General features: G+C 54.0%; 3 protein-coding genes across 5 annotated transcripts in view; all 3 read right to left on the bottom strand.

The window, feature by feature from the left end:
* TBCD (tubulin folding cofactor D) overlaps positions 1-5,759 on the bottom strand; it is a 102,580-nt gene extending 96,821 nt beyond the window's left edge. For both annotated transcript variants that reach the window (XM_081109946.1, XM_081109947.1), the window contains exons 1-4: positions 5,428-5,759; positions 3,748-3,798; positions 2,354-2,451; positions 90-191 (exon numbers count right to left, since the gene is read on the bottom strand). In XM_081109946.1, the coding sequence (XP_080966072.1) occupies positions 90-191; positions 2,354-2,451; positions 3,748-3,798; positions 5,428-5,623 (447 nt within the window). In that variant the 5' untranslated portion in view covers positions 5,624-5,759. The remainder of the gene's footprint in view (positions 1-89; positions 192-2,353; positions 2,452-3,747; positions 3,799-5,427) is intronic.
* Positions 5,760-7,425: 1,666 nt separating this feature from the next.
* On the bottom strand, positions 7,426-14,145 carry FN3K (fructosamine 3 kinase). The gene is made up of 6 exons (XM_081110240.1): positions 13,836-14,145; positions 12,522-12,673; positions 11,594-11,685; positions 10,895-10,977; positions 8,859-8,981; positions 7,426-7,877 (listed from the first exon to the last, which is right to left on the bottom strand). Exons 1-6 carry the CDS (start codon positions 13,974-13,976, stop codon positions 7,539-7,541), a joined length of 930 nt encoding a protein of 309 aa, XP_080966366.1. The 5' UTR covers positions 13,977-14,145; the 3' UTR covers positions 7,426-7,538.
* Positions 14,146-16,408: 2,263 nt separating this feature from the next.
* FN3KRP (fructosamine 3 kinase related protein) lies at positions 16,409-23,697 on the bottom strand. 2 transcript variants are annotated; one of them, XM_081110029.1, is made up of 6 exons: positions 23,524-23,697; positions 20,535-20,686; positions 20,066-20,157; positions 19,513-19,595; positions 17,895-18,017; positions 16,409-17,646 (listed from the first exon to the last, which is right to left on the bottom strand). In XM_081110029.1, the coding sequence occupies exons 1-6, from the start codon at positions 23,662-23,664 to the stop codon at positions 17,311-17,313; spliced, it is 927 nt and encodes a 308-aa protein (XP_080966155.1). In that variant the 5' UTR covers positions 23,665-23,697; the 3' UTR covers positions 16,409-17,310. The 2 variants fall into 2 exon arrangements, with proteins under 2 accessions (XP_080966155.1, XP_080966156.1); XM_081110030.1 differs by lacking the exon at positions 23,524-23,697 and adding an exon at positions 21,960-22,145.
* Between the last annotated feature and the right edge of the window lie 2,686 nt (positions 23,698-26,383).

Below are 26,383 nucleotides of genomic sequence, written 5' to 3'. Positions count from 1 at the left end.
TGACGGTGCCAGAGCAGGGGCGGAGCAAATAAGGGAAGAGAGGGGAGGGAGAGGAGAGAACATGAAGGGAGAAGGAAAGGGACACTCACTTCATGGTCCTTAGGATTCTGGTTCGTAAACATGTCTAAAACAGGCTGCACATCAGCTACTTCATGAGGAAATAAACGAAGAAATGTTTTATATCCTCGAACCTACCAAATTTAAAAAAAAAAAAGGCATTAATTATATAACTAAGAAAATAAAGGAAAAAAATTATCTTTTTCCTCATCAAAAATTACCACCAAGCCTTGGCTGGGGTAGGTAGCTCAGTTGATTAGAGCAAAGTTACAGGTTGGATCCCCAGTCAGGGCACATACAAGAATCAACCAATGAGTGCAAAAATAAGTGCACAACACACTGATGTTTCTCTCTCCCCCCTCCCACCTTCCTCTCTCTCTAATATCAATAAATAAAGAGTGTGTGCCGAAACCGGTTTGGCTCAGTGGATAGAGCGTCGGCCTGCGGACTGAAGGGTCCCGGGTTCGATTCCAGTCAAGGGCATGTACCTGGGTTGTGGGCACATCCCCAGTGGGAGATGTGCAGGAGGCAGCTGATCGATGTTTCTCTCTCATCGATGTTTCTAACTCTCTATCTCTCTCCCTTCCTCTCTGTAAAAAATCAATAAAATACATTTAAAAAAAAAAAAAAAAAAGAGTGTGGCTCAGCGGGTGATCATCGACCCAGGAACCAAGAGGTCATGGGTTCGATTCCCAGTCAGGGCATATGCCCGGGTTATGGGCTCGATCCCCAGTGAGGGACATGCAAAAGGGAGCCAATCAATGATTCTCATTATTGATGTTTCTATCTCTCTCTCCCTCTCCCTTCCTCTCTGAAATCAATAAAAATATATTTAAAAACAAATAAAATAAAAATCAATAAAAACAAATCAATAAATAAAAGTAAAAAATCGCCACCTATGCCACCCAATGATCAAAGAAAATTAGATCATATTACAGTGATACAACTTCGAAACACTCATCGAGCTACAGCGAAGTGTGCACCCTCACTGGCCAAGTGCCTCTCTCCAGCATACAGCAGGCATTACTGCAACGTGTAGCCCACAGAACCACAAAGCCCACCCTGAGAGGCTCTACATCACTCCATGGTGAAAATGCAAACAGTAAGTGCAGGCCAGACACAGACATCACCCGGGAGCTTATTCGAATGCAGAATATCAGGTCCCACCCAGGCAGACTTATGAAGAACCTTCATTATAACAAGGTCCCCAGGAAAAGCACCTGTACATTAGTTTGAGAAGTACTTTCGTTTCCACGTTTGTTTGCTTTTTCCTTGTAAAAAACTTTTCTGAATCAGTCATCTCTCTCCCTCTATTTCTAGTTAGGTGGTACCTGATCTACTCAAATGCAAATGATAAATACGTTGGATATTGTTGCAGCCAAAAGAACCCCCGGATCACTAAATATGGGACCCCAAAAATATGGTAAAATGAGAAAATAGCCCTTGCCGGTGTGGCTCAGTTGGTTGTGCATCCTCCCATGCACTGAAAGGTTGCTGGTTTGATTCCCATTTAGGGCACATGCCCTGGTTTCAGGCTCAGCCCCCGGTAAGGGGCATGCAGGAGGCACCTGATGGACACTTCGCTCTCACATCAATGCTTCTATCTCTCTCTCCCTCTCCAAAACTCAATTAAAAATCTTTTTAAAAAGCCCTAACTGGTTTGGCTCAGTGGATGGAGCGTCGGCCTGTGGACTGAAGGGTCCCAGGTTCGATTCCAGTCAAGGGCATGTACCTTGGTTGCAGGCACATCCCCAGTAGGGGGTGTGCAGGAGGCAGCTGATCAATGTTTCTCTCTCATTGATGTTTCTAACTCTCTATCCCTCTCCCTTTCTCTCTGTAAAAAATCAATTAACTATATGTTTTTAAAAATCTTTAAAAAATAAAAAGGAGAGAAAAAAATAAAACCCACAATTTATGTGTGAAAACCATCTTTTCCAAGAAAAAAAATTTTGGAAGGTAACTTCTAGACCAGGTATATTAAGAAAGTATTGTCAAGCCGAAACCGGTTTGGCTCAGTGGATAGAGCGTCGACCTGCGGACTAAGAGGTCCCAGGTTTGATTCCGGTCAAGGGCATGTACCTGGGTTGCGGGCATATCCCCAATAGGAGATGTGCAGGAGGCAGCTGATTGATGACTCTCTCTCATCGATGTTTCTAACTCTCTATCTCTCTCCCTTCCTCTCTGTAAAAAATCAATAAAATATATATTTTTTAAAAAAAAAAGTATTGTCAAAAGAAGAAAAAAAACAAATTTTAAAAAGTGTTCTGTCAACTATGAAGTGCAAAGCAAATGTTACCTTGGTGATGATGTAAAGAAATTTAAAAGCCAGATGTACGAGGTCAACTGGAGATGTCTTATCTTGCACTATTTCCAACAACAAGTTCATCATCCATTCTAGAGAAAAAGAGACACAAAACATTTGCTATAAAATTAAACATTAATATGACATTAAAACAAAATGCCAAAAGAAAAAAGGGTTAATTTAGGCAAATTACAGAGCAAAAACTGACAACTGAAAGGAGAACCTGACAAACCTGTACCTATAGTTAACCCCTGGAGTGCCGGGGAGTGCGATCGCGCTCCTCCTGTCTTTCGCCAAAAGTGCAGGGAGCGCTATCAAAGCTTCGAAATGGCGTCCAGTTCTAAGTGTGCTTTTATTAGTGATGATGATACTGCTAAATATGTCAATGTAGTAAAGGTTTCCTTAAGTTTTTGAATATGTAACTTCATTTACTTGCGATTCATAATTTTTTTCCTAAACTGCTGTAAAATCTGCAAAAATGCCTTGGCAATTTTAGCATAGTTCCTAGGGTATTGGTTGGCACTCAAAGGGTTAAAGATTTCTACACTCCTCTCAGAATTGATAGAACAAGTGAGAAGAAAAATCAGTAAGGACATGATCAACTCAACAGATGCAGAAAATGCATCTGACAAAATCCCACATCATTTTATAATAAAAATTCTCAACAAAGTGCTAATAGAGGGAACATATCTCAACATCACAAAGGCCATATATACAAGCCCATAGCTAATATCTCCCCCAGCCAGGTTATCAACCAAGGATTAGTCTCCCGCCTGCGATAGGAGAGTTCAGAAAGCTTACCTTCTACAAAACCTGTCCGTTACTTGAAGAACAGCACCAGCCCACTTTTCAGAAGTCACACGTGTGCACAAAGCTAACTCTTCCTGCCTACACATTCCCGGTTCACATCTTTACACCTCACAGCCCTGCTAACAAGTAAGACCCAGGCACTTCATCCTGACACCTTCTGCTGGCAAGCACACATACACACGCAGAAGCTTGCACATACACACATGCACAAGCATGTGCATGCATACGCACACGAGCATGTGCACACACATGCACAGAAGCATGCACACACGCACAAGCATACACATACACATGCACACAAGCATGCATGCACGCACAAGCATGCGCACACACGTGCACAAGATACACAAGCATGTGCACATACACACACAAGCATGCACACACACGCACAAGCATGCACACACACGCACAAGCGCACACACACGCACACGAGCATGCGCATACACACGTGCACAAGCGTACACATACACACACACACACAAGCATGTGCGCACACAGCACACAAGCCCGCACTCACAGCAAAGCTTTGTGGTCATCGGGAACTGGATGACCACAATCAGTCCGCAGCCTATTCTTACCAAGGTGTGGGTCCAACAGGTGAGGCTGCTGCTGGTATTTGTCCATGATCACTAGAGAGAAGAATGTGAGAATTAATATCTCCAAGACGAACATGCACAGGAGCCTCAGAACCTCCAGTTTTCCTCCTCAGCCCCAGCCCGTGCAGCTCCCAGGCCGCGGGACACCGGGGTGAGCGGCTCCGGGCCACTGCGTCCGTCAGGCCTCCTTTCCTGGCCCGCTGGGCACACCTTCCTCCCGGGGCCTCGACCCCCTCCTCAGACCTTCTACAGCCCGGCTGTTCTCCCTTCATTAACACACACCTTGCGCTCCTTTACCGCCCCTCCAGCATCCCCAGCAAGGCGCAGTCCCGCTGCGCGATCCGCAATCCGGCAGACCTCCCCGATCCCCACCTGCCCCAGCCCCTCCCCGCCCCTCCCCGCCCCCTGCACACCGGGCGGCCTGGCGTCCACTCCTCCCGGACGCTGCAGTGGCCCCTCGCCCATGGCAGTTCTCACCTGCCACACGCCTCCGCGTGACCACTCGCCAGGAATGGGAGGTGGGCTTTCCCCGGCCCCTGGACACCCACCTCCCGCTCCAGACAGCTCTGTCCACAGATCCTGTGAGTGCTGACCCCTTAGCCAGCCTCGGGCACGGCCACTGGGTCCCCGGGTGTGAATCCTCTCGGGACCACGTGCCGAAGCACACGCTGCTCCCACGCAGCCGGCCACAGGGCCCCCGCGCGAACTCAGGCCCCCAAACGTGCTTTTACCGAATCACAGAGCCCTAGGTCACGAGCTCTGGGTCCTGAGGACTCGTTTCATGACCCGACACAGACAAAGCCGCAGACTCGGCGAACGTACACCAGCCAGGGCCCCGCCGGGAGCGCGGCGCGCACCCCACGCCCTGGAGCGCGGCTCCCGCACGCACAGCCGCGGCCTGTGGGCGGGGGTGTCCCCGGGACGCCACGCGGCCTGGTCCTGCGCCTTCCGGGGCAGGAGCCACGTTCTGCGGTGGCCTGAGCTCAGTGACAGCGGGCGGAGTCGGAGAAAAGGCCCAAGAGGTGCCGGCCAGGCTCCCTCGGAACCAGGAGGTCAAGGTTCAATGGCGGGCCAGCGCACAGGCCGGCTCCATCCCCAGGAGGGGGCGTGCAGGAGGCAGCCAGGCCATGACTTTCTCCTCATTGACGTTTCTCTCTCTCTCTCTCTCTCTCTCTCTCTCTCTCTCTCTCTCCCCTTTCCTCTCTCAAATCAATAAAAATGAGATAAAAACAAAAAGACACGAGAGATCAGTCCGTTAAGTGCTGAGACTCTGGTTGGGCTCCCGGTGACTCCTGTCCTCCAGCCCAGCCCGGCAGGGCGCCCCGGCGCCGCACCTCGGCCCACGGAGGGCGCGCAGCTCCGCGGGGACGGGGACGGGCACCAGGACGGGCACCGGGCCCAGCCGGGCCGGCGGCCGCCTGTCCCTCCCCTTAGCTGCAGCCAGGGAGGCTTTTGCAAAATAACGCTCAGCTCCCCTCCCCACTCGGCCTCCCAGGACCGGTCGGGCGGTTTTCGGCTGCGGAGGGCTGGGGGGCGTGTCTGGGAGCCGGTGCCGCCAGCAGCCCAGGCGTCACGGGTCCCGCCCCAGAGCGCGCACCGACAGCAGCGCCAGGGCCGCCCCGCGCCGCGCCCCGCGTGGGCCGGCGCTCGGGCCGCACGCACCTCGGAACCGCTGCAGGGCGCTCTCCCGCGCCGCGCAGTCCCCGAAAACCTCGGGCAGGCGGCCCAGCAGCGCGCGCGTCTCCGCGCTGTCGCCGAAAGCCTCGAAGGTGCCGCCGCGGGCCGGGGCCCCATCCTCCGGCGAGTCCCCCGGCGAGTCCTCCGCGGCGCCCGCGGCCGGCTCCTGATCCAGGCCCATCCTCGGCGCTGAGGCGGAGCCGCCCCTGTAAGTCGGCGGGATGCAGGGCGGACGACGCCGAGGCGACCAGGCTGAGACGCGCGAGGGAGCGGCGGAGCGAGCGGCGGGCGCGGACCCCGCCCTGTGACCTCCGACCTCACGCGCTGGTCCCGCTACGGTGCGCGCCGGCCGTCAGAGCGAGGAGCGGGGGCGGGGCCGGGAGAACCGCGCCCAGACGGCCTGCAGCCGGGGCGCGTGCGCAGTGGAGTCCGAGCGGGTCTGGGCCTGGGCCAGTGGAGGGGGCGGAGTCAATGGCGGCGGAGCCTGGGCCAGTGGAGGGGGCGGAGCCCATGGAGGCGGGGCCTGGGCCAGTGGAGGGGGCGGAGTCAATGGCGACGGAGCCTGGGCCAGTGGAGGGGGCGGAGCCCATGGGGAGGGGCCTGGGCCAGTGGAGGGGGCGGAGCCCATGGAGGCGGGGCCTGGGCCAGTGGAGGGGGCGGAGTCCAGGAGTCTCACTGATTCTGCCCACAATGGCAGTTTGTATTTGAGACCGTCAGATGTTTGGAAGGAAGCGTTTGGGGTGGACTTCTTTCTAGGAAGCTTTCAACAGGCTCCTCTGTCTGCGCTGGGAACAAATCCGGCTAGACAGTCGCACTTTACAGAAAAGGGACATTTGGCGCGGTACTGCTACGAACTAATGGGCAATTTTTCCAGAAGTAGCAATCACGTGGTCCCCTGACTTTAGAGACGCACACATAGGTGGCCATGATGCCCTGAGACCCTGCCAGGCACTGCCTGTCCCCAGGCAGATACCTTCAACGGGGACAGCCCTGACATCCTGAACCAACAGGCCACGTGGACATCCCAACCCCCTGTACACCACAGACATCCCAGCTGTGGGGCACACCCCACTGCCGAAGGCTCTCTCCCAGCCTCCCGCCTCCTCCTTATCCAGAGAAAAACACACTGGCTGGGAAATGGGGAGAAGTAGAGAGGCTGGGTAGTGGCTGCAGCCCAAATGCCAGTCCCCACAACTATTGGGGGCCCTTCCTTGCATCTGTCTCACCTTAAGGGTGGACTTGAAGCCTCCCCCACTCAGCCCCAGAGGTGCTCCTTAGGAAGTGGGCACAGCCCAGCTGGTGTGGATCAGTGGTTGAGCATCAGGAGGCCACGGTTCGATTCCTGGTCAGGGCACATGCCTGGGTTGCAGGCTCAATCCCCAGTGTGGGGTGTGCAGGAGGTAGCCAATCGATGATTCTCATCATTGATTTTTTTTCTCTCTCTCTCTCCCTTTCCGTTCCTCTCTGAAATCAATATATTAAAAATATTTTTTAGCCCTAGCTGGTTTGGCTCAGTGGATAGAGTGGTGGCCTTTGGACTGAAGGGTCCCAGGTTCAATTCCACTCAAGGGCACATGCCTGGGTTGTGGGCTTGATCCCCAGTAGGGGGTGTGCAGGAGACAGCCAGTCAATGAATCTCTCTCATCATTGATGTTTCTACCTCTCTCCCTCTCACTTCCTCTCTGAAGTCAATAAAAATATATTTAAAATATATATATATATTTTTAAAAAGTGGGGTGCCCAACACTGCCTGAGCTAAAACAGGAGCCCCACGTCCACAGGACGATGGGGCACCATTTTCTGCCTAAGCAAACCCCAAACCTATGTGAGTTTCCATACAATTATGATGAAAACATCCAAACTTCAAACATCCCCCAGGCTGTGGTAGGCAAAGAGCCCGTTGGAGCCCTTTCAGGTGGTCTGGGCACCCTGTAAACCAGCCCAAGTGCACGGAGGGTGGAGACACAGTAAGACTCGCAGCAGTTCCGTCCCCGAAGCCCCCCCTGGCTTTATTAGCCCCTGCAGCCACCTCTGCTGTTGCTGCCCCTGGTATCTGCTAAGCGGGCGGGCAGGTGGGCAGGGACACAGGTGGGCTGCTACTTGAGAAGCTTCCTCATGGTGCCCAGGGTCGGGCTCCTGTACTCCCTCCCAAAGTGGTTCCAGTGGTTCAGGTAGTTAAAGAGCTGGTAGAGCAGCTGCCGCTGGTCGAACCCTGGAGCCTTGGGGATCTTCCGGTGGTAGGCGGTGAAGAAGGACCTGGGGAAGCCGCCGAACATCAAGGCGATTGCCAGTTCAAACTCAGAATGGCCATAGAAGGACGCTGGGTCGTAGATAAGGGGTCCCGAGTCGTCCTCGGCCACGTTTCCTGACCAGAGATCCCCGTGAAGAAGTGCGGGGACAATCTCTAGGCCACGAAACAGATCCGGGATCTTCCCCTAAGGAAATAATATTGGACACACAGTTATGGGACTTTGAGCCACGGTTTCCTCATGCAATACGGGGAACGAAGGCAAAGATGGCCTCATGTTTGTTCAGTGTCAAAGCAAGCCCAGGGCAGTGGAACTTGGTCTAGACTCAGGCCCGAAGCTCCATGACACTAATGATTTACATATGGTGTCAAACCCCAGAGGTGATGGTTTTATCTCCTATAGAATAGAAATCATATAACCTGAACTGTATAACCTGAGTGAAGGTATTTTTTTTTTGTACCTAACTTAACAAACTTTTTCCACTATTCTTTTATTTCACATCACATGTATCTGCACCTCTTTTGTATCCCATCGGTTACGTCATTAAAGAGTTGAATAAGCCCAGAGGGTGTGGCTCAGTGGTTGAGACTCGATTTCGGGCTTCATCCCAGTGTGGGGCGTGCAGGAGGCAACTGATCAATGAGTCTCTCTCATCATTGATGTTTCTATCTCTCTCTCTCCCTCTCCCTTCCTCTCTGAAATCAATAAAAAAATATTTTTTAAAGAGTTAAATAATAGTTCTTCAATGCATGCTCACTCTAGATTGACCTGAGAGTTCTGTTTTTCACATTTTGGGTGTTGCTTTGAAACCAGTCCCTCGGGCATCTTCTGCCCACATCTGCTCTAAGAAGTAAAACATTCATGCTTCAGCAGAAAAGGGTAAAAGTGGGCAAGAAAGTAATAGTAAATGCCACCTTTACGATCCCAGTACCTGTGTTTCACATGAGCAAAGACGGAGGTTTAAGAACCCAGTGACCTCAGGGGCGGAGAGTATGTCCTCCGGTCCCACCCCTCCCCGTTTCCCCATCAGGCCAAGAGGCGCCATGTGTCCTGGACTTGACCCGCTCCTCTCCAGGGCTCAGTGGTCCCAACTCCAGAGGGCCCCACACAAATGTGGTGGCTCACAGGGAGACAGCCCCTCTCGCAGAAAATACCTGCTGTGCCCACCTGCAGCTGCGACCAGAGCTCTCGTGCCTCTCGATCAGCGTAGTCCTTCTCAATGAGGTCCAGCTGGGCTTGGAGCCGGTGCCGGGTGAAGAAGGTTGACCAGTCGTCCTGCCACTCATTCACCTGGGCAGCAAGGGAAAGGAGGCGGATGCTGCAGGTGGTGGTCACAGGGCAGTTATACACGTGATTTGCCTAAACCTTAGATCAACCGCTAAAAGAACACAGCCTCAGAGGGTGGGTGGGAGGTAATCAACCAAAGACCTTGTATGCATATATGCATGACCCATGGACACAGAGAGGGTCAATGGGGGAAAGAGGGGGTCATAGGTAATACTTTCAACAATAAAGAAATACTTTTTTTAAAAAGAGGTGCAAAGAGCTATTTGCCACCAAATAATCCTATCTAATAAAAAGGTAATATGCAAATAGACTGAATGGCAGAACAACTGAACAACCAATCAAAGCGTAATATGCTACTGATATGCTAAGGCTGCACAACTGCTCACTATGTCATGCACTGACCATCAGGGGGCAGACAGTCGACCAGTCAACCAGTCGCTATGATGTGCACTGACCACCAAGGGGCAGATGCTCCGACCAGTAGGTTAGCTTACTGCTGGGGTCTGGCCGAAGGGGACTGAGCAAGATGGGCCAGACACACCCTTGGAGCCCTCCTGTGGTCCCTCCCCACCCCAATCGTGCACCAGTGGGGTCCCTCGGCCTGGCCTGTGCCCTCTGGCAACTGGGACCCCTCAGGGGATGTCAGAAAGCTGGTTTCAGCCCGATCCTGCAGGCCACTCCCCTTGGGAGGGCACCAGATGCAGAGCTCATGGCTGGTGAGCACTGGGCATGAGCCCGCAGCAGGCACAGTGGGGCCAGGATGAGCAGGAGCAGCAGGTAGGAGCTGCAGGCAGCATTGGATTGCGGGTTTCAGCCCGACCCCTGCAGGCCACCCAGAGGGACCCCACCCATGCACGAATTTGTGCACCGGGCCTCTAGTAATAATAATAATAAAATTGAATGCAACATGTTCATAATTTCATATGTATTATTTATGATATTATATTACTTTCTTAAAGTAAAATAAATAAAACTAAGAAATTAAAATAAATAAATCCTATATAACAAAAGCCTAATATGAAAATGGTCCCCCTGACCAGGAGTTTGACCAGGGCCAGGGCTGGCGGTGGTGGCAGGTGGCCAGGGGAAGGGAGTGCCCTGGCCGGCAGCCAGCAGCTGCTAGGGACCCTACCCATGCACGAATTTCATGCACTGGGCCTCTAGTAAGTAAATAAAAGAACACAGCAATCTGGAAACAGGCCTAGTGCCCATCAATAGATGAGTGGGTTTAAAAAGCTGTAGTACATTTGCACCATGGAATACTATGCAGCAGGAAAAAGGATCTCTTATCCTTTGAGGCAGCACGGAGGGACCTGGAGAGCATCATGCTGAGTGAACTAAGTCCGAGGGCCTTCTTGTCCTTGCATGAGGAGGTGGGCCGGGTTGTCCTCCCATCTCCCTTTCCTGGCAGGGCTGCAGTTGACCTAAGTTGGCTTGTTGATCCTATAGTTTGAAGGAGTATTCAAGGGCTACCTGTGCCCCTCACAGACCATCCCTTCTCATCTACTTCAGACCTTAGGGTTCTTGAAAAGCCACTGTATGAGGTCAACCAAGTCTTCAGAGACCCCACAGCTCTTAAACTCAACATCTGAAGCAGGTGACAAGCCACACTCAGCCACCCGTGTCGGGACCACTATGACTGTGCTGGCTCCATTCAGCCTGTGCCCTCCTGAAATATGGCCTTTGCACCTGCTGTTCCCTCTGCTTAGAGCGCTCTTCCACCTGCCCCACAGCTTCCCACCACCAAGCTCAATGCCCTCACCCCAGGTACCACAGCTCACCCCTTGCTTTTAGGAATCTCCCTGGTGCACTGGGACTGGCACACTGTCACATACAAGGGAAGGGGTGCCCAACATGAGGGTGTAGGGAACAGCCCTCAGCTAAGCAAGTACTTGCATCCTAACCCTGGTACTCACCTGCGGGATGAAGCCACAGCACGTCACCGTGTGGAAGCCGAACTTGGTCACATGCTGGGGCTCAGCATCCTCGGCCCTCCGGCCTGTCAACAGGAAGAGATGTGGTCTTTCCTCTAAATGCCAGACCCCACAGAGTCAGGACAGGCCTGGCTGCACTGCTGGAAGGTGGGTGATAGGAGAATGGACCACTCCCACTAGCAATTAGGTAGCACGTGAGTCAGCCAGGACACAGCCTCAGCACACCAGACAGCAGGGCTGGGTATAAAAGAGGTCAGGAGCCAATTCTACTTGCTTATGAATGCCATCAAATTCCTACTTAACAGCCCTAACCGGTTTGGCTCAGTGGGTAGAGCATTGGCCTGCGGACTCAAAGGTCCCGGGTTCAATTCTGGTCAAGGGCATGTACCTTGGTTGCGGGCACATCTCCAGTAGGGGGTGTGCAGGAGGCAGCTGATCAATGTTTCTATCTCATCAATGTTTCTAACTCCCTATCCCTCTCCCTTCCTCTCTGCAAAAAATGAATAAAATATATATATTTTTAAAAAATAAAATAAAATAAATAAAAAAATTCCTACTTAACAATCTCATTTTCACACTGAGTGTAGAGGGAGATCCTCTACAGGCGTGCAATCCAACCTGCTACGGAAATGTCACCCTGGCCTGGTGGGTCAAGGGCGCACGAAGGCAATCTGAACGCACCCGCTGTGTTCGCCTCCGCCCTCAACTTGTCCCCGAGCTTCTGGTTGTAAAGGTGCAAATCTGCCACCTGTTCTCCAAGTCTCCAAGCCTGACTGCGGAGAGAAGAAATGCAGCCATTAAAGTAAGAAATAGCAACAATCTGCCAGTACGCTCTGTTTTAGGAATATTTTAATACCTAAAAACTACTCTCCATGCCATGACAAGTGAAAACAAATGGCAGGCAGCGACCCTTTCCAGAAAACAGTGTAAAATCACCAAGAGTGGGGAAGCAGGTAGGCACCCACAGAAGCTTTAAGAAGGACTGAGAATTACAAGACAAATGTTCAAAAGGTAACATTAAGTTAAAAACCATCTCCCAGGGGACTCTTTCCCCCTCCCCACGAGGGAGTCTGTGCTAGATCTTCAGTAAATTTCCACTTTTGCTATAAAAACAAACAAATGAACAAAAAACCATCTCCCCGTTTTGGTGGGGTTGTTTAAATATATTTTTTTATTGATTTCAGAGATAGAGGGAAAGGGAGGAACATCAATGATAACAGAGAATCTTTGCTTGGCTTCCTCCTGCACGCCCCCTACTGGAGATTGAGCCCACAACCCAGGCATGTGCCCTGACCAGGAATCAGACTGGGAATCAAACCATGGTTCATAGGTTGACACTCAACCACTGAGCCAGACCAGCCAGGCTCATCATTGATGTTTCTCTCTCTCTCCCTCTCCCTTCCCCTCTGAAATCAATAAAATACCAGAAGAAAAAGAATGACAGGTGGGAACCCTGCCCCTGGTAACTCCACCGAGTTATGTGGGCAGCTCAGCAAGAGGCTGCTCTCTCTCTCTCTCTTCTCTCTCTCTCTCTCTCTCTCTCTCTCTCTCTCTCTCTCTCTCACACACACACACACACACACACTCTCTCTCTCTCTCTCTCTCTTACCTGTTCAAGCTCCTCATCTTCAGATGCTCCATCACGAAGGCTGCCCCACCCCCGGGCAGGCCGATAACCTTGATGGGACGAGGGGCCCGCACCATGCCCGTGCTCCGGAGGGCCTCCAGGCTTGCCACCTCCCCCTCAAACATCTGCCGGGCCTGTGTCCAGAACACCACATGAGCTCCCACTCCAGCAGGGGCCTCTGCAGCCAGGCTGTGGCTCACAACCCTCCACAGAAGCCACCACACGGGGTCATAAGCACCCAGGACCACTAGTTACTGAAAATGGGGTTCCTGTGGGTGGGGCTTATCATTCTGAGACATTTGGGTTCTGAAATCAGACTCCTCAGCAGTTCTGGGTGCCCACAGAGCAGGGATGCTGGGTCAGCCCCCACCCCTTGTCCACCCAGCCATGGACAGTGCTGCAGGGTGTCCGAAGGGGTCTCTCTGGCAGCACCCCGCCTCTGCTGGGTACATGCACTGTGGCTAACTCTCCACTTGGTTTTTTGTTTTGAAATTGATTTCAAAGAGGAAGGGAGAGGGAGAGAGAAAGAAACATCAATGATGAGAGAGAATCATTGATCAACTGCCTCCTGCACGCCCCACTGGGGATGGAGTCCGAAAACCAGTCATGTGCCCTGACGGAGAATTGGACCGGGACCTTCTGGTTCATAAGTCGACGCTCAACCACTGAGCCACACCGGCCGGGCTAACTCTCTGCTTGTCAAGTGTTGTTGTATTATCCGTGTGTGTTTACCAGATATAGGGTAAGCAGGAGTTGAAAACCAGATCCAAACACAAGCAGGGCCTGTGAGTAGAGGGGCCTGGAGTCTGGCCCTTGGGGTGCCTGGGAGTCCTGGCTACCTTCCTGCCTCTTCACACCTGGTGGAGAGGACGGGACCTTGGGGAAACCTGAGCTCAGAGCTGGGGCAGGAGAGTGGCAGAAGCAGCCCAGGTCTCCAAGCCTCACCTCCCCCATGCTTGGTGGGTGGAGACATTAAACCAAACAACAGAAAACTCACGCACGCACGCACGCACGGGGGTAAAAGGACCAGAATTAATCCTGCAGCGGGTAAAATCCTGCAGGGGACCCCGCAGAACATGCTGGAGCCCTGTGGCCTGCAGGTGTCCGTTCAAGGCCGCAGGCTGACACGGGGGCAGTGGCGCCAGGCCTGACGCACGAAAGGCCACTCCTCGTGCCCGCGCCCCCTGCCCCGCGTCCCCTTCCGCGCGCCCCATCCCCTTTATCCCCCCCCTCCCCTTTCCACGCTCTCTCCGTTCCCCGCCTTTCCCACCCTCTCCCCCTCTCCAGTCCCCGCACCTGAGCCCTGCGGTTGACCTTGACAAACACAGGCCCCGCGTCAGTGTCGTAGGAGTGCCCCTCGCTGATGCAGCCCCCGCCAGAGCGCCCCAGGGCGCGCAGGGTCGCGGTGCGCAGCTCCGAGCGCAGCAGCTGCTCCATGGGGGCGGGGACACTCGGAACTCGGGGACCAGGGGGAGCCAGGGGGACGCAAAGAGGGACCCAGGATGGTGCCGACTGTTGCCAGCTAGGGACGCGAGCTCGCCACTGCCCAGGCCGCTGTGCACGGGGAAGGCGACTGGTCCGCAGGGCCAGCGGGCTCTGAACGCCCGAGCTCCCGCCTCCCAGGCTCCGCCTCCCGGGAGGGGTGAGGAGGGAGGCGGGAGGGAGAGGAGGGAGGGGGGAAGGGAAAAAGGGAGGGGGGGAGGGTAGAGCGAGGACGTATCCCAAGGGGGGACAGAGCTGGGCGGCGCTCTCCCCAGGCGTCTGCAGAGTTAGTGTGCCTGGACAGTCCAGGTTGGGGGTTCACGCACTGGGGGCGCTCACAGGGCCCTAGAGGTAGGGCCTGACCTCCCTGCACAGAGGTCCCAGGAGCCCTCCCAGGACTGGAACCCCTACCACTCATCAGGGTACGGACACGGCCCTGGAGTGGCCCAGTCAGAGGCCTGGCTAGGTCTCCCACTGACCAGACAAGGCTGGGGGTCTCAACCACGTCCTGCCAGGCCCCGGCACTGCCCAGTGGCCCGGCCCCCACAGCTGGCCTCGCCTTTGCTCATCAGGGACCTGGTGCCCATCAGCAATAGATAGAGGCAGCTCTGGAGCTTCTGATACCAGGCAAGGCGGCTGACCCCACCCACGTGGGACTCCTGATTACAGAGACCACAGCGATGGGGAGGAACTTTAACTATTTTTAAAAATATTTTTATTGATTTCAGAGAGGAAGGGAGAGGGAGAGAGAGAGATAGAAACATCAATGATGAGAATCATCAATTAGCTGCCTTCTGAACACCCCACACTAAGGATCTAGCATGAAACCCGGGCGTGTGCCTTGACTGAGAATTGAACTGTGACCTCCTGGTTCATAGGTCAACACTAAACCACTGAGCCACACCAGCTGACTTTATTTTCTTTATTCGCCGTTTGACTGTCTATACCTTATACCACAGTGCAACATAGGCATTACACTAAGTTATTATGACAAATCTTCTTTTAAAATATATTTTTATTGATTCCAGAGAGGAAGGGAGAGGGAGAGAGATAGAAACATCAGTTCAGTTAAGTGCCACCTGCCTCTGTGCCTCTCGCCTGCGGCCTCCCCCCCAGGTGCGGCTGTGGGTGTCGCCCTGTGCTTGTTAACAGCTGGGGAGAGCTGGGCCCAGCTCTGAGCTCTCCCTGGGCCCAGTGGTGCTGCCTGGGCATGAGGTCCAGGGCCCAGGGGGCTGCTGGGGGCAGAGCCAGCCGTTCCCAGCACCTGGCACAGCACCCAAGAGGAGTCTCTTAGGAGGGGGTTTGGGCCATCCTCCTGGGCTGAGAGCCCAGCGGCCTGTCACTTTCTCGGGTGACCAGGAACCAGGGGAGGCTGCCTCCCCTACCTCAGCCTCTCGGAACCCAGAAGGGCCTGTGAGCGACCCCAACCCCCCAGCACCGGGAGCCAGAAGGCGTCCCTTCCTCTCACCACGGGCTCCAATCGATGTGTTTCTCTCACATCAGTGTTTCTGTCTGTCTTTCCCTCTCTCTTCCACTCTCTCTAAAAATCAATGGAGCCAAACCGGTTTGGCTCAGTCAATAGAGCGTCGGCCTGCGGATTGAAGGGTCCCAGGTTCGATTCCGGTCAAGGGCATGTACCTTGGTTGCGGGTACATCCCTACTGGGGGGCGTGCAGGAGGCAGCTGATGGATCTCTCTCATCGATGTTTCTGGCTCTCTATCCCTCTCCCTTCTTCTCTGTAAAAAATCAATAAAATATATTTCAAAAAAAATAAAAATCAATGGAAAATATCCTCAGTAAGGATTTAAAAAATAAATGATAAAAATTTTTAGAAAAACAGTACAACAGCACATGTGCCATCGTCAGAAGCTGGCTCAGCACCCTTTCCCTCGGAGACAGTTTCCCCAGGATCAGGAAAAATAAGCTAAAATCTCAGCACATAGTAGTCTAGGAATTACTAGGTTTGACCATTCGACAACCAGAAGCTCTTAAAGTCACAGTCCTCTCTCCCTTCCCACAAGAGCCAGAACTCTGAAAGCATCGTTCTGCTTCCAAATTACACAGAGGGGCCCCTGTGCATAGAAACACAAAGCAGAGGAGAAAAATGAATCTATCCTCCCACCAGCCTCCGGGAGACACCGGTGTCCTCCCACTGGTGCTCCCAGCCCCACCCCAGACCCAGTCGGTGGCCACAAGTGGGCTTCTTCCTCAAAACGCAATCCGACAGTTGCTTTCAACATCCCTTCAGTGTTCACAAATCTCGCAGGGTGACTAGGAACAGCAGTTACATTGCATCTGAGTCAAATATTAGAAAGTCCTCAGGCTACACCTGCCCTTAGTTTGAAGCTCTTCTCTTACTTAACAAAGTCAAAGAAAAAATTTGCTCTTTAAAAAACAATTTATTAGAGTAACACATTACAAAGGCTTCTTGGCAAATATCTAGGAAAAACACTGAATTATGGTTTAAATGAGGGAAATGGTGCCTTGCATCATAGAAACCACTGAAAAGTTTGCACAAAAGCATGTTAACATCAATGCCACTCATGACCGTTCCTCACCCCTGCAAGATGAAGGGGGGAAACACTGGCTTAGTGCGAGCATCTCTGAAGCAAAGGAATGACCACTCAGCAAGCTGAGAGAGCGGCAGGCCAGGGGGGTGTGAAGTCGATTCAGTGACTCCTGAATCTACTGAGGACACCCCGGAAGCTGGCAGTTTGGCCACTCCCCAAATCATCTCCAGACCTGCTCAGCCGGCGGCTGGTCCAGAGGTCACACAGAAAACAAGGGGAATGTGCTCAGTTTGGGGAATGGTCATTGTAAGATGCCCCTCGTAAGACGGCTTCGTGCCTAGAATACACTCAGCCATCGAGTAGCATCATCCTGAACTCGAGTCATTCCTGGAGGCGAGACGGGAGGGGATGGTGGGAAGGTGCCCGCGGCAGCAGTGCATGGCGCACTGGCCACTTCCCTTCTCTACCTTTGGGGCAGTTGTTTGGTTTGACATGGCCCCACACTGCGAGGTCCCTCTGTTCACATTACTAGTATGGTTTATCCAACTACGAAGTCTAACGAAATGTACAGCTTTAGGCTGACAACACCTCTCTTCTGAGATATTACATACTTCCAAGGCTTGGAAAGTTGGTCTGAAGCCTCTCCAGGTGTGTGAAGAAACGGGAGAGAACCCCTGAAGAGGACTGTGGGGGAACAGAGGGTTAGGACCTGGTACATCTGAACCTAAGGCTCCGGCAGGCTCCTCGCACAGGCCTCCCCCCGGAGCAGAGCGAGCTCACTAGATGAGGTTCCTCATGATATTGAGGGAGGACCCTCTGTACCCTGATCCGAAATGATTCCAGTGGTTCAAATAGTGGAAGAGCTGATACAACTTCAGGCGCTTCTCAAACCCGGGGGCCTTGGGGATCTTGTTGTGGTAGGCAGAGTAGAAGGTGCTACTAAAGCCCCCAAACATGCCGGCTATTGCCAGCTCATATTCCGAGTGGCCGTAGAAGGAGGCTGGGTCAAAGATGATGGGCCCAGAGGAATCCTCGGCTACGTTTCCTCCCCAGAGGTCTCCGTGGAGCAGGGCTGGGACGATGTCCAGGTCAAGGAACAGATCAGGGATCTTCAACTGCGAGGAAGAAGGGCAGCCTCAGCAAAACGAGCGACGCATGTGGGAGGGGTGCACGCTTTCCCACGTGTGGCTGTGCGTGGCCGTGCATGGCTCAGGCAGGGTGCAGGGACACCTACCGCCATCTGATTGTCCAAGCCCACCCACCTCCTATCACACACACATCTCAGTGCTGTACCTGGCTCGCCACCTCTCCCTGGTGGGGCTGCAGGGCATGGTGGGCACAGGGCGCAGCGGGGCTCTCTCACCTGCAGAGCAGACCAGAGCTCGAGGGCATCTCTGTCCCCAGACCCCTTCGCCAGCATGTCCATCTGGGGCTGGATGCGCTGCTGGGCATAGAATGTGACCCAGTCCTTCTGCCAGTCATTCACCTGCACAAGTGACAGCAAAGGAGAAAGCCGAGCTCAGAGGCACATGCCAGGGCTGAAGGAGGTACCCCAAAGTGGGAAAGACTGATTGCTTGAGACCCCGCTGCAGGGATGGGGGTGGAGGGTGGGGGGTGGGAGCTGATGGTACCCCCGGGGCCTTGTGGACAGGTGGGAGCTTAGAGCCTATCCCAGAAGCAGTGGGAAGCAAGGGGTCATTCCCATGCCGAGCAACAGGGTCCCCTCTGACGAGCTCTGGGATGTTTTTCTTTTTTTAAACTTATCTTTATTGTTGAAAGTATTACAAATGTCTCCTTTTTCCCCCACTGACACCCTCCACTCTGTTCCCGCACTCTCCCCAGGCCTTCACCGCACTGTTGTCTGTGTCCGCCGGTTATCCGGCTATTCGTACGTGCATACGAGTTCTTTGGTTCATCTCTTCCTGCCTTGGGATGTTTTCTTTCGATCTATACTCACACAGGAGCACAGAGGCCAGAGCTGGCTGGCCTTCTCTGACCCTGTGGCTCACTTCTGTCCATCCACCTGGCCACAGAGGACCCTTCTTCGGCCCCTCCCAAGCAGCTGGCACTGCCCTCTCAAGAGTGGTAACATGGGAAGTCACGTGGAACCCTGTTCAAAAAGACCGCTGAGAGAGGACATCCAGGCCACAGGTGCTGACCATGGGGGTGGGGCGGGGGGTGGGGGGGGGAGCAAGACAGACATACACAAGAGCAGGCAGCCCAGGCGCAGTATGTGACGCCAAATGACAGAGAATCACACTCACAAAATGCACTCACTCACACTCATACACGTACTCTCACACATGTGCACACACCTATACTCTCACACAAATGCACCCTGACACATGTGCACACAACCAGCCAGCAAGGTACAGGTGGGAGAGAGAGGAGCAGAGCCAGCTGAGACACCCCAGAGCAGCATGGAACAGGAGGCGCAGCTATCAGCCACCTGCCACCCCATGCAAGTTCCTGGACAACCTCCAAAACATTTCAGAATCAGAATAGTGTCTACTGCACCCCCGTGCCCACCACAAAATCCCCGAAAGTTTTCTACAGCAGATCCCTTCCAAGGAGCCACCTGCCTTTTTCTGAGCGCACATCCACCACCCTAACCACTCTGCGTTTGCGAGGTGTCAAGGAGAATTCCCAGGGGAGCCACCCGTAAAATCATAAAACTGAAAGTTACCATCCCTTTTCATTATGCTACCTTTGAGAGCTTACTACTTAAAATAAAACATTTAAAAGTTTTCTAATTTTTACCCACCTTGAAATACAGCATCCTAACTTGCTGGCCTTCTCTGTCTCTCTGAGCTTACACAGCCCATGAGGGGTAAAGCTCATGTCAACCTCTTAAAAATTAGCACAGAAAGAAAGGGAGCAAAGACTTACTAAACTTCACCAAAAAGGGAGAGGTGTGCTTTCCCAGCTGTTTCTGAACAGCTTTCCCGCTTGGGAGACAGGAAAATGCAGGTGTCACTCACCTGGGGGAGATATCCACAACACGTCACCACGTCAAACCCAAACTGGTCTACGAAGGGCCGTTCCGCCTGCCCACCTCCTCTCCCTTGGCAGCAAAAGAAAAACAGGACAGATGACTAGTTGCCTTGTTCCCTCGGCCCTGCCTTGGAGCTCAGCGTAGCTGGAGACCTGATGTCAGCGTGCCTTCTCCTCCTGAGTCCCACCCAGAGACAAACACAAGGCCTGGTCTCCACCGACCCTCAGGACCCAGAACCAGAGCCTGTTCTGTCCCACTTCACAGTCAAGCCACCCACTGCTTTCTAGGAGAGACACCAGACGGTGCCCAGAGGACGCCCAGACAGAATGGCTCGCAGCTGCCATTTGTGGCGGACAAACTGCGTTCACTGTGCTCACCGCACCCCAAACATGCATCGTGGGGTTGACATTCCTTTCCTTTGGCATCAACGCAGGTCTGACCCTCACTCACGTGGCTGTGGCATAACCCCACCCAGACACCCCTAAGAGCCCAGTGTCCTCCTGGAGGTGGGGTCCCTCTTGGCCCACAAGATGTCATACCCACTCTGCTGGCCTCCTTCTGCAGCGTCTCTCCACGCCTTTTATTCTCTAGGTGCAGATCTGCTAGCTGGGCTCCAAGCTTGGCAGCGTGACTGTGAAACCAAAGGGCAGCAACTGAACACGTGACACAAGAGGATAGTACACCCACCTGAAGGGCTCAGACCACACAAAGGAAGTCACACATTTTGAGGATAGAAAGTCTGTTTTGGTGAAGCAAGAGGGAGATGATGGGCCCTCATTAGTGGACGGTCTTTCGCAGCCTCATCTGAGCTTGCAGCCAAGTCCTCTGTGAGCATCTCACCTGGAGAGTCCCTTCCTGTTGCCTTTGGCTTGCCAGGTGCTCATGACGTGTGGGTGGTGGGTCCCTTGTATCACATCCACAAAGTTATACCCAAGTGCAAGCTTCGGGTGTGGAGCAACCACTCAGAAGAAAGCCAAAGCCAACCAGAGGGGAGGTGCCGAGGCGTACCTGCTCAGATACCGCATGTCCAAATGCTCCATCACCAGCATACTGCTGCCTCCCGGGGCCTCCAGGACCTTGATGGGTTTGGGCACTTTCACTGTGTCTGTCTCCAGGATGGCAGTTAAACTGGCCATCTCACCTTCAAACATTCTTCTAGCCTGTCAGGGAAATTAAAGGCGGAGGGGAGGAGAGCGAGATCACTTCTGGAAAGGCTCCGGTGGACAAGTGTCTCAGGCATTACAATTCTAAACCAAGGCTACCCTGACTGCAGAGTCAACAGACAGACAGCTTTTTCGGCTTTTCCGTAAAGCAGCTTCTACGCCCTGAAGCTGCACAGGAGTAGATGGTACTTTGCAGCGTTGGCCTATATTGTGATGCTATCGTTGAGTCCAAACCCCCTCCAGGTGGGAAGAAGTCGGCTACTGATATTCCACTAAGTGCCTGGTGCAGGGCTGGACTGTGTGCGTGGTCACCCTCGGTAGTACCTCAAACACAGTCGTGTCCCACAGCAACCAGAGCCAGCTCACACCGGCCTTACCCCAGTTCTAACAAGATACTGACTTGTTTTCCAGGGACTACAGAACAAAACTGCATGTCATGCTCAAGTATGCTCAAAGGAGAGAATTTTGACTTTCAACAATACCCAGAACCGAAGTGTGTGCCCCCAACCGCCACCACGGAACCAAAGGCCTGGGACTTGACTGGAACTCGGTCACTGGTCCCCTATCCAGGACCCAGTGCTGCAGCCTTCAATTGAAACCTGCCCGGCAGCACTTCCGCAGCCCGGCCCGTCCTTCCCGAACCCCTTAAATTTCACCCAAACCCACAACTGGGGAGACAGATTTGAGCCTTGTCTCATTGCCGGCTGACTGCAATAAAGCCTTTTCTTTTATCCACAGCCAATGTCATAGCACTGGCTTCTGTGCACATTGGGCAGCAAGTCCTTGCGTGGTAACAACACCTGACCCCGCAGGTGCAGGTGGCCTCTGGTCTGCATGCCAGGAACCTGTGGTCACTCTTCACCCGAATGGACCACCAAGCTCTAGGGCCTCTCCTACCTGGCACTGGAAACTATCATCTTGAACACCTTTTCCATCCTAGTCCAAAAGGCCTTGTTCCCCCTGGACTACAGTGGCCATCCTCCCCTGGTCTCCTGCTCACCAAACTGAAGCCACCCTTCCAGAAGGCAAATCCACCCTGGAACACACCCTGAGCCACCGCCCTGCCCCGATCCTGCATGTCCCACCGGATGACCCTGCCCACTCTCCCATCTCACCCAGGGCCCCTACCTGGGCTCCACTCCTTACACGGACATGCACACGCCCCTGTGCTCCTGGGTACAGCCTTCCTTTACCGTCTTAAAGATCGCCTGCCTCCTCCAGCCTCCAAGCCTCCACACCACGCCACCTCTGCTTGGAGCACTAACCCCACCTTTTGCCAAGTCCGCTCCCTCCTGTCAGGGGCTCATCCGGTCTCCTGCTGATGGGCAGCTGGGCTTCCAGTTTGGGGCGATGACAAACAGTGCTGCATGGACATTCTTCTACACGTTCTCATAGTCACTAATTCTGTGGCCTTGGGCAAGTGGCTTAAGCTCTCTGTGCCTCAGTTTCCTCATCCGTAAAATGGGGTTAATAATAGTACCAATATCATGGGCTTGCTGCCATGATTAACTAAGTCAGCAGCTAACACATAATCCACGCTAAACACTTGGTAAATATTATTATTGTACTGCCGTCAAGAGCTACAGTCACTGAGGAGAACGCTAAGAACAGGGTCCTGCCCTGGCCGGGTAGCTCAGTTGGTTAGAGTGTCATCCCTACAGGCCAAGGCTGTGGGCTCGAACCCCTGGTCAGGGAACACACAGGAATCATTCGATGCATGCACAAGTGGCACAACAAAGTGAAGTTCCTCTCAAATCAATAACAATTTAAAAAAGAACTCTGTGTTAAGGAGAATTCTCAGAGCATCTAGAAGATAGAGAGAGAGAGAGACTGGGCCCTGCTGTGCTTGTCCTAAGCGCGGGTTTGAAGGAAAGGGGATGGTTTCCACGCAGGCAGCGGTGACGGAGGCCGTGGCCCAGGCTCCCTCCCTCCCGGGTCCTCCGTGTCCACTCCCTGGGGCATGGACTGCGCCCGGGTCCTCCGGGTCCACTCCCTGGGGCACGGCCCCCCACCCCCACCCACTCCCCCACCCCCCAACCCCCCAACCCCCCCCCACCCCCGGCTTAGGCGACGGGCTGGTGCCACCAGCGGGAGAAGCCACCCGGCCCGCGGCGGGCGGTGAGCACCACCAGGAGGCGGACACGCACGCGGGGCATCGCAGGCTGAGAGGGGCACCCAGAGGCGTTTCCTAGGAGCCCGGGGGACATGTCCACCTGCTACAGCGAAGCAGTGAAGAGAGCGCGGAAGGCTTTCCTGCCTGGAGACCTAACCCCCGGAGAGGGTGGCGGGAGGGGGGCCCTCGGGCGGGACCAGGCCTCCGAGAGAGAGAGAGAGAGAGAGAGAGAGAGAGAGAGAGAGAGAGAGAGAGAGAGAGACGCTTTGGCCCGGGCCTCCGGACCCAGAACGGGAACGCGGGTGTTTGCTGTTCGGGCCGCCGCTGCGTCTGTGCGGGGCCAGCAGCCCACGAGCGAGCAGCGCCGGTTCCGCTCCCTGACTCCGGGGCGGGCCCTCCGGACCCGAGGCGCCAGGCTCCTGCTGCGGGTCCTGGTTCAGCGCCGGCGCTCTCGTCCACCCGCACAGGGAAGGTTCTGGACGGACCACCCCTGGGGTTTAGGGGCCACACAGGGCTGAGCTGGCGGTGCCGACCACTAGCGCCCAGAGACGGCCGGCCGGTAAGGCCGGGTCACCAAGTGCCCCGGGAGGCCACGGGCAGCGCCGTCCCCGCCCGCCCCGCGCCCAGGCAGGGCCCCGCCGAGCCTCTCCCCGGCCCCCAGGCCCCGGCTGCGGACCCCGCCCCCGCCCTCCCGGCCCGCCCGGCTCGCGGCGGCCCTGACCTCCGGCTGGGCGTTCACTTTCACAAACACGCGTCCTCTGTCCGTGTCGTAACTCTGACCCTGGCTAATGCACCCGCCCCCGGAGTGGCCCGTGGCCTGGACGGAGCCGCAGCCCAACTCCCGCCTCAGCAGCTCCTCCATGTTCCCTGCGGACTCGCCCCAGGCGGCCCCGGGACGCCCGCGACGGCGCGGAGAGGCCTGGGGACTAGGCGAGGCGCCGTTACGTCACGTAGGGGCGGGGCCTGCTGAACGCGCCGGGATTGGGTGAGAGGCGGGGCGACGCCAGGGTGGGGGCGGGGCCTGGATGACGCTCAGGGATTGGGTGAGAGGTTGGGTGACGCCAAGGTGGAGGCGGGGCTCTGCCGGGCTGGGGCGGGGTGACGCAGGCTGGGGCGGGACCTGGAGGCTCCGGTGGTCGCAGAATAAAGTCTGGCCCGGCCGGTGTGGCCCAGTGGTTGACCACTGACCTATGAACCAGGAGGTCAGGGCTTGATTCCGGGTCCGGGCACATGCCCGGGTGGCGGGCTCGATGCCCAGGAGGGGGCGTGCAGGAGGCAGCCGATCAGTGATCCTCTCTCATCATTGATGTTTCTATCTCTATCCCTCTCCCTGCCTCTCTCTAAAGTCAATAAAAACATATTTTTAAAGGAGAGAGAGAGATACCACATGAGCTCAACATTATTCCCAACCAAGTCTCTCTCCTTGACCACGGAGTAGGATTTCCAGTCCCCCCAACGCCGAGTTTGAGGGTGGAGGGTGAGGGCACCTGACAGCTGGAGCCAGGTCTCCGCTCGGGCTGTCGGGACAGACCCGGCTCGAACCCAGCTCCACCTTCCACCTTCTCTACTCGCGCCGGTCTGGTGTGAACTACCCTGAGGATGGGCTGCTGTCTGTGGGGGTGAGAAGGGACAGTGCGGGCTGCCAGGAGGGGGTCTGAGACGGACACAAACTTTGTAGGCTTGTCACACCCCGGCCAGAGGCTACGGAAGGGGGCGTGGGCGTGACGGAGAGGGGCGTGGCGTGGGCGGGGTATGGGCGTGGCGTGGGCGGAGCATTGATGGGTGGGGCATGGGGAGGGCAGGGGCGGAGTGTGGCGCGGGGTGAAAGTCTGGCGCGAAACCTGCATTACGTGGATTTCCTGCGGCCGTGATACTAGTATCGGTGAGGTTACAGTTTTGCTTAAAATAGTTTTTCTTTCTATATCGGAAGAACAACTGGCACCTTGACTGTGAATTCTTAGTGAGTCATCAGCAAATATACACCCAGTGTGGAAGTCTCATCAGCTGTCCGTTTCTATTTACTTTCCGACAGCAGGGGAGAGAAATCAGGAGTTCACTGGTGTGTGCAAGTGCCTGGGGCTTGAGAGAAAATATGATCAGTCCCTTTTGAGTTCTTAAGTCTATTTTTATGTGAGCATCAGAGAAAGAAACTAAAGAAATGCTTTTCCAGTGAGGTAGCGTGGCCGAGCGGTCTAAGGCGCTGGATTAAGAAATGCTTTTCCATAGTCAAATGGGAAACAGATTCCTATTATGTGAAGAGATCCCTTGTGTGTCACCCAGAGATGGCAGACATTTCTCTTCTCCCCCACCTTCCACAGTAGGTGGTCCAGTTGTGCTCCAGGCCTGACATCCTGTGTTGTGATGGAGGCTGGGGGTTCCAGACAAAAATGGCAGGACAAAAATCTCTCTTCTCCCTCGATAAATTATCACAAGAACCTAACACAAAGGGGCAATCACAGGGTACGCAGACAAAAAGTAAGAATACACACAGCAGACCCAGTTGTTGCCGTATGTGTATGGGTAGCAGCGTCTACTGCAGGCACTGGGACCCTATGCCTGGGGACAGCAGTGGAGCATTCCAGAGCGGGCACACCGCTGTTCCTGATGGACTCCTTGGGTGGGGAAATCCAATATGCCCTTCACATCACCCCCACCCCTCCAGGTCCCCAGTGGGACTGAGCCCAGGTGTCTGAGGCAGTCTTAATAGCTATGAAAATGTAAGTGACTGCAGATGTCCCCAATCTACAGCAAGATGGGTGTGAGCCCTGAAAAGACACAGCCCTCAGTGGGTTCTCTGACCTCACCCACCCACCCTCTCCTCTCTGTGGCTTGAGCTCTCCCCATCCCATCATCCTCCCACAGGGCTGATGAACCACAACCACCGGCAATAGAATAAAAACAGCCCATGTATGTCACCGTTCTCAAATCAAATGATTCTTGTTTTTAATTTACATTTTTAAAATATTTTAATTCTAAAAATGACTTCAGGAAGCATGGGGAACAATGAAGGAGGAAAATTATTTCAGGGTCTCTGAATAGTGCTTTTTGTCCAGTCCAGTAAGGTAAGTAAAGGTTCATAAGGGAAATGTTTTAGGAAACCAAGGTGATGAAAATAACATTCAACCTGAAAAATGTTGAATTTTCACCCTCCAGGAAAAAGACTCAGAAAACAGATTGGAAAAACCAAAATAATAGAATCAAATTATGCTCATTAGATCCCACTTTTAGTAGCAGAAACACTCAGTATACGCAACATAAAAACAATTCTTACCACTTATTCAGCACCTGTCATTTGCCAGGCACTGTGTTAGGTACTTTACAATCATGATTTCAAATTCTGAAAACCATTCTTGGGTAGATGGTTAAAGCTGTTTTTTGGAACAGAAGAAAATGAAGCTCATTAAAGTTTAATGACTCATCTAAAGCTTCATAGAGCTGGTAGGTATTAGAACTAGGTTTCGGATCCAAGTTTTCTTCCACACCACACAGCACCCGCCATAAGGAAAACTAGCAGAATAAATTGCTCTTAGTATTTTATCCAAATTTCATTTGTAAAATCCCAGACATGGCCAGCTATTCTC

The sequence above is a fragment of the Myotis nattereri genome, assembly GCF_964212035.1.
Source record: "Myotis nattereri genome assembly, chromosome: 16".
Taxonomy (NCBI): domain Eukaryota; kingdom Metazoa; phylum Chordata; class Mammalia; order Chiroptera; family Vespertilionidae; genus Myotis; species Myotis nattereri.
Note: the sequence above shows the minus strand (reverse complement) of the source record. Positions and strands in the feature narration are given on the sequence as shown.